Source organism: Diadema setosum, chromosome 2 (genome assembly GCF_964275005.1).
Source record: "Diadema setosum chromosome 2, eeDiaSeto1, whole genome shotgun sequence".
Classification (NCBI taxonomy): domain Eukaryota; kingdom Metazoa; phylum Echinodermata; class Echinoidea; order Diadematoida; family Diadematidae; genus Diadema; species Diadema setosum.
This window is the reverse complement of record NC_092686.1, coordinates 12,841,993-12,855,405: the sequence shown is the minus strand read 5'-3', so window position 1 is coordinate 12,855,405 and position 13,413 is coordinate 12,841,993. Positions and strand designations below refer to the sequence as shown.

General features: G+C 37.4%; 1 protein-coding gene across 1 annotated transcript in view; it reads right to left on the bottom strand.

Moving 5' to 3' along the window:
• LOC140238466 (reelin-like) overlaps positions 1–13,413 on the bottom strand; it is a 103,233-nt gene that overhangs the window by 45,791 nt on the left and 44,029 nt on the right. Inside the window, exons 32-35 of the mRNA XM_072318371.1 lie at positions 7,227–7,436; positions 6,597–6,829; positions 4,995–5,103; positions 4,064–4,290 (exon numbers count right to left, since the gene is read on the bottom strand). Of these exons, the coding sequence (XP_072174472.1) occupies positions 4,064–4,290; positions 4,995–5,103; positions 6,597–6,829; positions 7,227–7,436 (779 nt within the window). The remainder of the gene's footprint in view (positions 1–4,063; positions 4,291–4,994; positions 5,104–6,596; positions 6,830–7,226; positions 7,437–13,413) is intronic.

The following is a 13,413-nucleotide window of genomic DNA, read 5'->3' as shown; positions in this document are numbered from 1 at the left end:
TTACACAAAATAGCTTTGAACAAAAGGTGTCGACAATTGAAAGTATTTGTATGAGATTGGGTGTGTATGCTCTATTGGTTTCCGTTGTTCACAGACCCGCTGGCCGGAACGTTCCCCTCTCTGTTTTGAAAACTCCATAAAAAAAAAACAAGCGTGGAATTCTTGTTGTTGCGCATGCCATAAAGTGTAGCAGACGGTTGTGCCAGTGTCAGTAAGTATGTCGAGTGAGGGTCTCGAACGTGGACACCAAAGCCTGGAAGATAAATGAAAGAGAAACGGTGAGAATATGAACGTTTTTTTTTTCCTAATAACGCAAAGTAATAACGAAAATAAACTGCCACTTTGGGCTCGCTGCACGAGTACTCGACCCTGGGATCAACCCGATTTTGATAATCTAACCTGACCAAGCAAAATAGTGAAAAATTAATTACACTTGAAAGAAAAGTCATGGACTTTTAATCTCTATAATATTTGGAAACTTTGATTTGTATTCTGCAAATGAGGACTCAGTAAGCTAATGATGACGTAAATCCACTTTTTTTTCTATTAAGTAAATTGAATCGGAAACATTTCAATTCTTTTAGATGTACATTAATAATCGCAAATGTCCATAAAATTAGCTACAGTGAACAGAGATATAAAAATTTATTACAATAATAGTTTATGTCTACATTTCTATTGACAGCTGAATAATATCTAAACGAACATTACGTTAAAAACAATTAAATTTCGTTGTAGTCATATCGGTTGAATGTAAAGAATGTATAAATTCCCATTCATAAAATTCACAGCACTACAAAAGTTCTGCATTTCTTCATATCTGATTTTAGGGAGGTTAACATAATTAGAACAAGAAAAAACAAAACAAAATAACAAAGACATCTATGCTTAACTGTTTTTGAAATGGATTTGAATAGATAATTACAGAGTACTACAGTTTACACTAACTAATCATCAGTTGCTGGACTGGGCGCAACCCAAATGAAACAGCGTTTTCATATCAAGGCGGAAAAAATATCAGAATATACGAAATGTGCAATTTCAAATATCTACATGACACTAAAAAAGTAAGTATCCCAAGTAACACAAACACAAATTGATGAAGTTTCAGTAAAATATAGAATTCAGAACCAACAGAGAATTACTATTTGAATAATAAATTTCGAACAGTAAAAACAATGTAAAAAAAAAACTTACGTGCTACAGTAAATAACAGGTACAAGTTCGGCCGTAACAGGAACAGTGACAGCAACTGTTCATGGCATCACAAATTAATAGCAAAACAAAAACCAAACCAAACAAAATAAAACAAGATTTTATAAAATAATCTGACGAACGAAAAAAAAAAAAAAAAAAAGAAGAAGAAGAAAAAACCACAAACATTTGAACGTGCACTCCTGGATAGCTGCTGCCCCGGCGTCAGAAGTTCGAAGGCGTTCGCTTTCAGCGGTTTCTCCGGGTATTGTTTTTTCGCTTTCAGTTCGTTATTCCGAATGTTCGTAAAATACGGGAAGGTTTGTTAATATAGAATAACGAAACTCCAACGAAACGACTAACGAAACGACAATCGACCTTCGGAATAACAAACGCCACATACAAAAATTGTGTTCGAATGAAGCAAGCCTTTTCCACTTTCGACCTAAGGAATGTAACTGTCGGTATTCGCAATTTGCGTGTTTCGGAATAGCGAACCCTCGGAATAATAAACCTTTCGAAATTAACATCATCCGGAAACAGAGATCAATGAGATAATAAAAAAAAAAGAATGATTGATCGCATAATTATCGTAACACGATAAAAATCAGATAAATGTCAACACCATTTGTTGAAAAAGAAAACGAGATAAATTTCAACTCAACGTGTTCAAAACAAAAATACAACGAATTTCACCGCCATATTATGTTAATAAACTACGTAGTTATAGCGAAGTGATAGATCATTTCACTTGGCTAATATTTTTACGACCAGCCTTATTTTTCTTTTTCATTGTTGACTTTTTTTTTTTTTTAGTCGGGAAGATGTTCATCATCGTGGTAGAAACTGAAGGAAATAAAGCGGATCTTCTGTCTCACCAAGCGAGGTAAACACGAAAAAATAAATACTACTTTGCCAGACAAAGGTGAGACGAAGGCGTAAAAAGTTTGAACGTGCACTCCTGGATAGCTGTTGCCCCGGCATCAGAAGTTCGAAGGCGTTAGCTTCCAGCGCTTTCTCCGGGTATTGTTTTTTTCGCTTTCAGTTCGTTATTCCGAATGTTCGTTATTTCAAAGGTTTTCCGAATGCTTGTTATCTCAAAGGTTCGCTTATTCCGGCTATTCATTAGCCGAAAAATAAGGGAAGGTTTGTTAATCTAGAATAACGAAACTCCAACGAAACGACTAACGAAACGACAATTGACCTTCGGAATAACAAACGCCATCACATACAATTGTGTTCGAATGCAGCAAGCCTTTTCCACTTTCGACCTGAGGAATATAACTATCGGTATTCGCAATTTGCGTGTTTCGGAATAACGAACCCTCGGAATAATAAACCTTTCGAAATTAACATCACCCGGAAACAGAGAACACTGAGATAATAATAATTTAAAAAAAAAATGATTGATCGCATAATTATCGTAACACGATAAAAATCAGATAAACGTCAACACCATTTTGTTAAATAGAAAACGAGATAAATTTCAACTCAACGCGTTCAAAACAAAAATACAATGAATTCCAACGTCATGTTAAGTTAATAAACTAAGAAGTTATAGCCAAGAGATAGATCATTTCACTTGGAGAACATTTCTTCTTTTTTTTTTTTTTTAGTCGGGAAGATGTTCATCATCGTGTAGAAACTGAAGGAAATAAAGCTGATCTCCTGTCTCACGAGCGAGGTTAAAAAAAAAAAATTAAAAAAAAATCATTTTGTCGCGATTACCTCGCTTCGTGAGACAGAAGATCAGCTTTATTTCCTTCAGACTTTTTTTTTTTTTTTGTATGAAAAGGAGGTGCCGCAATTTAGTTTCAACGTTTGAGGAAACATGTATTAGCGGAAAAATGAGCAAAGAAAATGGGATTCTATCGTGAATGTGTCCGATTTTCTTTGCTCAGTTACCACTGATAAAATATATTCATTTCTATGGTCAGTTTCCTTCTGTTTGCGTTTTAGAAAAAAAAAAATACAGATGTGTAACGATTTACTTGACGGACATAATAAAAACAGTTCTGACACCTCGTTTTCATAACTTTGAGAATCAATAATGAAGGATAAATTCGGTAGACCGTTTGGAACAGCAATATACAAAGTGAATGGCTAATTAACAAGTGCAAAACGTCTGTAAATCGATGTAGAACAACAACGAATCAACAGGTCATTTATGTAACTGAGAGCCCGGACAATCTATATTACCAGACACTTATTTTCTGTTGCCGTGAATTCCGTCCTCAGAGGCTGAAAAGCGAGCGAAAAGAAAAGGCACCAATTATTCACAAAGATCTTAACATTACGAGTGTAAAGAACTAAATGAATCACTCTCTTCTGTTCCACTGCAAAATTAATATTGTGTTTCAATGCGACATTTTGCGCGGCGCAAAATCGCATTGCAGTTACGCGCGATACTTTCACTTAGGCGCCGTAGATGGCGCTAGACAGTTTAACCGGAGGAGATCCGCCGGTCGGTGCGTTCGCGTTGAAACGTGTTTGCGTACGCGTTACCGATGCGCGGTTCTACGCGTAGGTAAGTTTAACGCGATCAGCACTGTATTTCACAGTATCACTGCTATTTCAGAATCTGCACAGGCTATATATTTCACAAGGTTTTTATTATTGCAAATTTCAAGAGTCTGCACTACACGCAAATTATACAATGTGCGAAGATATTAACTTTGATCCCAACATGAATGCAACATGCATGCTAATACGTTTCTTCATCCATTACTCTAGTCAACGATCTCGAATTTATGCACTCAAAAAACAGTTGGGAAGTTCCCATTCACAAAAAAAAAATAAATACATAAATAAATAAAAAATGGCAAGGTACATAAATGGTGTATTTAGTCATATACACTTGGTGGCTCACCCACAGATGTGGAGTCTGGAGAGTGGTATGGTGTGGCGAACCCATCTCTCACTCTCCCCGCTGTAGTAGACAGTGGGCGTGTCCAGGTGCTCCGAGCACGAGAGACTGGCAGACTGGTTGGCGAAGCAGTCCGGTGAGAGGAGCTTCCAGGTGGAGCCAAAGTCTCGAGACACCTCCAGCCTGACCGGGTTGAGGGCGCTGGACTGGTTGGTGCAACCGACATTGAGCTGGGGGAGGGGGAGATGATAGAGTTTCTATTCATACATCACACTCTTGACAAACATCAGAAACCTTTTCCTCAACAAACATTTAACAACAATAAAGATAAAAAAATGTAAATCATCTTGATGGCTTTACATATATTGTAAATACCAACAACAAAATGTAAATCATGTTGATGATGGCTCTGCACAAATATACATGGTAGCCAAGTGCATTAAACATTGGTTTTCTTTCTTCATTTTTCTTTTCTTCACATGCTAAAAGCTACATGACTGTACATAAAGACACATTTCATGATCAGTCACCTAGATACGTTTTTTTCCTTCCTTACATGTCCTCTTCATTGCAGTGGTCATAGATTGAAAAAGTGATGTGCAACCAGATAACAAATGCTGATTATCATTTATCTCATCACCACCTCTCTTTCTGTTTGGAAACCCAAAAGGGAACACAGATTTTTTTTTTTCTGACATACCACATTGATATTGTTTGATTACCACAGAACGTTCACACTCAACCTACCAAATGATGTAATCACAACCTGCAGTTACTCCAATGATTTAGAACAAATTACCATCATGGATATCTATTACTTTTGACAATGAATATTCTGCCCCTTTTGACAATAATCATGGTCAAAGGTTCAAAGCAAGAAAAACTTGAGATGTTCATGTATTACTGTGAAAAACAAGAAAGACGGCCCATTTACCTCAAATTGTATAATGGTGTTTTCATTGACATCAATGTCCCTGGTTGTGACTGAGTGCTCCCCGATGCTGCGGGGGAAGACCAGCGATGGGGATTGGCCAATCTGGTACCTAATAGGAAAGATGGCAGACAGAAGTAAAAAGAAGGATTGTTTTATACACTGGGAGCTGGATGGTAGGGGCTGTTTGCACTTCCCTTTGCTGGGTACATTGCACTTGCATTTTAATTAAGAAAGTACTGCTCTTGTTTTAAAAACTCCACAATTTGCAGCATAATATTTGATCTGCGCATGATTTTATATCTACCATTAAAGACATTGTGGATTATTGCAAAGTTGGGACTTTCTCACTGGTGGGCAGAGATTTTTATGCTTGTGCAGTTCTTGTTTGTTGTGTATAATATTTTAATTTATTTGTGCAGGTGAGTGTATAGGCCAATTTACCTGTTATAGCCACTTGATATGGAGAAATAAATTTCTGGGAAACGTATAATGGTGTGGTATGCTAATGAGATGGCGACGTGAGTTATTTGACACAATATACATGTATACACATGAGTCCAATGAAGGCATATATATTTGTAAATTTGCTGTCGTTACAATGAAGAGATAACCAACCAGATATAGAATGCTATGAAGTGTTAAATGAGTGTAGAAAGAGCAAAATAATGTTAAGTAAAATGTGAGTGGGAGAAAAAAAATAAAGTTCCACTGTCGTTTGAAACTGCATTCCATTCACTGACATCTTCAAAAAATTCACCTGTTGCTGCCAGCCAATGTGCCTGTCTGTCAACATTCTACAAGCTTGACTTTGTCCTTTCTTTTTATTATTTCTACTACAACAGAAGGATGACTTTTCTCTCCAAACTCAAATCTTGCAATCCACTCAACCTATATGACATTTTGTAATCCTGTCAAAACTTTTCAAGAAAGCTCAAAGATTTCCAGGTTAAAAGTACAAAGTAAATATACAAACATGTATGCCCCTCTGACAAATATAAATGAATTAAACAACAAAGTGCAACCTTAGGAAATGAGTGACCTGTTCAAAGTGAAAAGTTACCATCTCTCCTGTACAAAGTGATATGTACAGAAACTGCACTAAACAAAAAACATGACTTGCAGTTAAGGAACAATGGTCTCTGAGTGTTATGAATGAATTGATAGTCAATGCACTGCATAATGAGTAATTATTGCTACATTTACTGTGTCATTAATGTCCTTTTTTTTTTCATGTTGACTAAATAGACTTTGTGTATTCTTGCCCAAAGTTCTTTTCGGAATCATTATTTGCAGTTATTTTTTTAGTTTAAAAATATCCTAAGACATTGGGACACAAACACTCTTGTGGCTATATGAGCATGTACCACCAAAGTACTGGTACCATAACACACATTTCAAGATATTAATCAGAAATGAGGCAGTCTGAAGTGTTAGAAAATTATGAAATTTGCCCTTCAAGTGTTATATATTGAATGTTATTTATGGGAGTTTAACCAATTGAAATATTAGGTATTATGAAAATGATGCTTCATCATTCTGAGACTTTTAAGATACCTCTCTACCCTTCTCCTTGCTACCTCATAGGGGCCAGAGGGTACATACGTGGCGGCCTGCACCCCTCGCTGGGGGCAGTACTGGTTGAACCACGCCCCCGGGTAGAAGAGCCAGTCATCTCGGTTGAAGCCATAGGGCTCAAAGCTCTCCTGTATGGGGCCCCGCTTCATGAAGTTCCCGCCGATGATGAGGTTGTCCAGCGCCCAGGTGTCACCCTGGAGGGAGTGGCGGGGCTGCCAGAACCGGAAGCGGGTGGAGTTTGTCTTCGCCAACATCGGCAGCTGATGATGAACGGAAAAAGCAGGAGCAAATATAATCTATTATGTTTCTCCAGTATGAGACCACTTTCATACTTGTACAAGCTAGGAAAATCACCAGCTACAACATGTGTACTTCAGAGAAATTGTAATCAAACTAATATGTTTCTGGATTGTTGTTGTTGTTGTTGTTGTTGTTGTTGTTGTTGTTGTTGTTGTTGTTGTTGTTGTTGTTGTTGTTGTTGTTGTTGTTGTTGTTGTTGTTGCTGCTGCTGCTGCTGCTGCTGCTGCTACTGCTGCTGCTGTTGCTGTTGCTGCTGTTGCTGTTGTTGTTGTTGTTGTTATTGTTGTTGTTGTTGTTTTTGTTTTTGTTTTCAATCTCGGGGATGACCCTTATCAAACTGGACTCAAGATACCTTACCTTGATGTTGAAGAACTTTGCGGGCGTGGTCGTGTACGGCAGCTCCTGTAGGAGCTCCCAGGTGATGCCACCATTGATGGAGTACTGCAGGAGGACGGCTGAGGACCGACCAGTCCCGGCATCGTCATAGCAACCATACTTGAATGTGAACTGGATATACTCCATCATGGAGGCATCAACATCCACTGAGATAATCATTCTAACACCGGGCTGGAAGAGACAGAAAGCATTGCAACCATAATTTGGCAGATCTTGTTTGCAAAACTGTATGTCTTAAGAAAGTCCCTGATATTTTGAAAAAAAAAAATGCTTCCACATTTTTTTTTCAAAAAACAGACTTATATTACTCACATGCAGTTAGCATATCATGTCTAAAGGAATTTAAAAAAAATCAAAAGGTAAGATATAGGAATGATTTTAATGTTGCAAAAGTTGGAAAATATATTTCCTTGAATTTCTAAAAATAGTAGAGCAGATAAGCCGAAGAATTGTGCAAAATTTGACTAAAGCATGAAACTTTCACCATTGTTAGTACATGCTATAAGATTAATTTTAAGATCGGGAGGTAAGTCTGAATTGACCTCTGATGACCTCTAGAGGTCAATGACCTCAAAATCTAAGAAAATTGATATTTTGCGTCATTGGTTAATGATAAACACAGTAATGATGTACTAAAACTTAATATTTGTCACAGTGAAATTGTCTTTATGTTCCACAGAGCCCTGACAGGTTTCTACCTTTGACCTCTGATGACCTCCAGAGGTCAATGACCTCAAAATGTCAGAAAATTGATATTTTGCATCATTGGTTAATGATAAAACACAGTAATGATGTACTAAAACTTAATTTTTGTCACTGTGAAATTGTCTTTATATTCCACAGAGCCCTGACAGGTTTCTATCTTTGACCTCTGATGACCTTCAGAGGTCAATGACCTCAAAATGTCAGAAAATTGATATTTTAATGCATCACTCATAACTGAAACACGATAATTATGTACTAAAAACTAATTTTTGTAAGAGGAATTGCCTCAATGTTCCACTGAGCCTTTCGAGTCAGATTTCTACCTTTGACCTCTGATGACCTCTGATGACCTCAGATGACCTATGATGAGGCCAATGACCTCAAAATGTCAGAACATTGATATTTGGTGCAATTGGTTGATGACAAACATGATTTAGATGTTATATTCATTTGTATTACAATTGAATTGTTTTCCTATTCCACAGAGCAAGAGAAATTACTCACGTGTCTCTACCTTTGACCTCTGAGGAAGGTGACAGGTCAATGACCTCAAAATATCAGAATATTGATATTCTATGTATAGTCAATGGTCAACTTTGTAATACCCGATGTACAATCATTTATGCTATAAAAGAAGAATCTTGTCATTCCATGGAACATTGGTCATTAGCCTGTGCATTATATCCAACTTTGACCTCTCAGGACAATGAGAGGTCACTGAGGTCACATGTGTAGGCCTACCTGTATTGATGTTTGGCTTCATTGGTATAATCGTAAATGCTTAATCATGTACAAATCACGCATTGATGTTTTGATCAAAGTATGTATGCATATTCCACAGAGCATTGGTTTATAGTAACAGGTCTCTGAAATGTGAGAGGTCAATTACTTCAGAAATAAAGCTTAAGTTTCTTGAGTGATGGCAGTGACCTCAAATACAACTGTTATGTTTGGGTTAGTTATGTAGACTAGCAAATATGGCCATTATCTCGACACTCGAGGAAAACAAGGCCCACGAGACTGATATACAGAGTATTTAATCTATTCAGTGTAAGTCTCATAGATCTTTTCCCCCATTTGTCGGACTCATTATGGGACTGGTTTGCCTAAGTGTCAAGCTCATGGGCAATATTTGCATAGTTTCCAGCTGGTGGGCCTGTATTGGCCAGTGTAAAGCTGGTGGGTTGTTACAGTATGACTGCGATGAATGACTCATGGTCCTGGAGTATACAGTCCACAGCTGCGACATCATGGACCATCTTGAAAACTTCGACATACTGTGAGGCCCAACATGCATTCCACATGAAGCAATCCTGTGTATTGCAACTAGCTATTGCCATCCGAGACCTACCCAGGGAATAGATAAGCATTCATGGCAAACCATGGAGAAAGCGGATTGTGCAAAATATTTTGGAGTTCCAATAGGAGGCTCAGCTGGAATCAAATCGCCACAGCAGCTTAAAAAGGTTAAACTTCAACGAAAGACTCTCTCCAGACGAAGATACGAGTATCCAATATTTTGGAGTTCCAATAGGAGGCTCAGCTGGAATCAAATCGCCACAGCAGCTTAAAAAGGTTAAACTTCAACCAAAGACTCTCTCCAGACGAAGATACGAGTATCATAAAGTTCAGGTGTTTTGCTACTCCATGCCGCTCAGGACTGTCCTGGAATATGCATGCATCATCTGGGATCCATTCACCCAGGTGAAACATCATGAAGTTTGGAATGATCCAGAGAAGATATGCACTCTTTAGCTGCAATGACCATCATATGCAAAACAAGCAGTGTTACAGCCACACTTGAAAAACAAAACAAAGCAAAACAAAACATAACTACAATGGCAATCCCTGTAAGAAAGTACAGCTCAGGCAAATTCAGCGATGATGTTCTGCATCAAGAACCCCACAATATCCACTCCGCAGGAAGTTGTGGCTCTATTGCTGCATTCTTCAAAAATTGCAAATAACCAAAAATGTCAGGCATCATTTGAAAGAACACAAAGTAGGCCTACTCCCAAAAAAGGTGGCGGCTACTCTCGGCCACTGTCTCTTGTATCTCTTTGAAACACAGGAGAGAGATACTCAATATTCAGCTCTGTTATTAAAGACACATATGTCTCTCTTTTTGTTTTTGCATTTGTTTGTTGTTTTTTGCTTCATATAGCTCTTTGGATGCCTTCTTTAACTAATTAAGAAAAGGCTCCATGGTAGAATATTACAAGATTACACAGTATAATGAAGAAGAAGAAGAAGAAGAAGAAGAAGAAGAAGAAGAAGGAGAATAGGAAACGAGATCTGCTGTCAATGATGCAGAGCCAGTACCAATCAGTTCCATGGCAGATCTTAGTCGGCACTGCAAAGGTTTGGATGTCTCTCTCTGTTGACAAAGGATATTCTAAAGCTCCAAGTAAGTCCATGGGGTGGTTTACATTGTCTGGGCATAGAGGGTTGGGTTGGGTATATGAGGATATGATGCTTTGTTATAACAATTAGGTCTGAGATATCTATTTTTTATGTTTGTTTTGACCATCCCGCATGGATCTCCAACGAAAAGGAATGATAATGTGTTAGACCCAGCCGCCACCGTGTTTTTTCAATAGATTTTGATATTACAGTGTAGTTGAGAAAAAAGTAACCGCTCATTGTCCTAGATGGAAGTCAAAATTGAACTGTGTGTGGAATACTCTGCATACAATTTTGGACACACACACACACACACAAAATGCATTTTTTAAATATAATTATTATTTCATAAGCAGCAGGCCATTACAAACCAATGAGACCAGACATCAATATTCTTACATTTTGATGCATATCTTTCAATATCCTCCAGAGGTCAGAGGATCATCGCTAATGTTCATGTGAAATGAGTACATGCCTTTTGAATTGCTCACTTATATTGCTATAGAAATACACAATATGTGCATCATGTCAATCATTAAATATTGTATCAGTTTCATTTTCAGTCTTGGATTATTTTTTCTATGTACAACTAAAATCGTGGCAAAGTAAACAACTTTCACATCAAAATATAAACGAGAATACTAAAAAAAGAAATAGATGTAATAACGTGCAAGGCAAATACCAGGCCTACATCATCTTAAGGTATACTGGTGAAGGAAATCACCTTGTTGATAAATATTTTACTTGACTGGGATAGCGACCACTGAACAATATTTCGAGGTATTCCTTCAAAAGTGCCTGTGTGCCAGGTCGTTAAATCTCATTTCTCAAAATACAAGAGCTCTGTCGAATGGGAGTGGAATACCCTACCCTCGCCAACGCTGCGCTTCCTGGGTTCCCATCCATATAGACTTGGTACACCTTGGTGATCCATAATTTTCCAAATATTCCCCAAAACGTATGCATCAGATTCTTTAAAAAAAAACCAAAAAAACAAAAAAAACAAAAACCTTCGTCTTTGGGAGGAGGGTAGGTGAGATGCACCCACACCCCATCAACTTCCGTATAAGTGATGACGCACACATTAAACAAGAGCTACACTGAATCACTGATTTCAGGTCTAAACCTGCAAAAATCCAATCCCCCACCCACATCCTCCCCTCCCCCTCCGCTTCATTCCTTTGCACCATGAACTTATGTTTTTACATTTTTTCCAAGTCCCCCCCCCCCCCCACGTGAAAACAGATCGACACCCCTTGCTCCTGTGCACATACCCGACTTAGATAATTACCTGAAAAGTTCTGCGGAATGAGTAGCCACTTTTTTGGTAACAGAAATGCATGATTTGTAAGCCCTACATTATAAACAATAATTAACTATTAACTATCGCAATATCAATATTAACATCCTCACATTTCATTCGAGGTATTTGACCTTGTGTGATTTTCATAGGTGAACGGTAATGGCTCGTTAATAAACAGGGCCTACGAGTGCTCTCTAAAACATCATCATGTTTACCATTGATGATGCCAAACTATTCTGATACTTTGAGGTCATTGACCTCTCGAGATCATCAGAGGTCAAAGGCAGAAACTCGTCTGTGTGCCTATATGAAGACGATGTCATTGTATACAGATATGCTTGTTTTGTACATCCTTGCCATGTTTGACCTTTCACCAATGATGTCATACTTCAATATTCTAATATTCTGAGGTCATCGACCTCTCAAGGTCATCAGAGGTCAAAGGTAGAAACCTGTCTGCTCTTTAGAATATGAAGACAATTTCATTGTAAGACTGATATGCTTGTTTTGTACATCTTAACAATGGTTACCATTAACCAATGACATCACAGATCAATATAATATTTTGAGGTCATTGACCTCCAAAGGTCATCAGAGGTCAAAGGTTAAAACCTGTCAATGCTCTGTGGAATCAGAAAAATGGTTTCCCTGAAGTATAGATGCATGTTTAGTGAATCATAACCACATATATCATTAACAAATGTCTAAAAACATCGATATTTTGATATTTAAAGTTCATTGACCTCTGGAGGTCATCACAGGTCAAAGGTAAAAACCTGTCAGTGCTCTGTTGAATCTGGAAATGATTTCTCTGTGGTATAAATGCATGTTTAGTGCAACGTAATCACATATATCATTTGCAAATGTCTAAAAACATCGATTTTCTGATATCTAAAGTACATTGACCTCTGGAGGTCATCAGAGGTCAAATCAGACTTACCTCCCGATCTTAAAATAAATCTTATGGCATGTACTAACACTGGTGAAAGTTTCATGCTTTAGTCAAATTTTGCACAATTCACGTGATTTTGAGGGCTTATCTGCTCTACTAAAAGTGCAGACACAGAGATTTGTGGTTTTCCCAATACAAGACCATTTGATACCTTTACATATTGAATGAACAAAGCTAAAAACAGAAATAAAAAATCAGAATAAAGTTCAATCATATAGCCACTGATATCCAATCAATTTATCTTGAGTATCACAGAAGACAAATCATGTAGATGTTATGCTGCATAATATTCTTCATTAAGCACTGTGTGGCATATATTCCCCAAATTTTGTTCAGATATATCATCTGTCACAGTTGGACACAACAAAATTCCTGGACAAAAGTTAATGTTTGGATTTCTGTGCTCATGCATCTGAGGAACATATAGTGTACTCGACATACATGTACCAATGTTCATATTGCCTACTTTATATCATTTCTTCCTCTTGTTCAGATCTACATATTTTTTGCTTTCATATCAGAGTTATTGCTTTTTTTTTCAAAACGTCTTATGTTTATTGGCAGTAGATCCTTTGCCAACTGTCTTGCTACAATAGCACATGCCATTGATATTGTCATGCTACAACAATGTCATGTTATAAAGAGATAATAAAACATAATGTATAAAACTTAACAGATATTTGTGAAGAAGCTGTTTGCTTTCACATTCTTATCAGAGGATAGCATCACAAAGTGACTGACTATTACAATAAAAAAAGAGAGAAATTCTGTAGGTTAAAGAATGT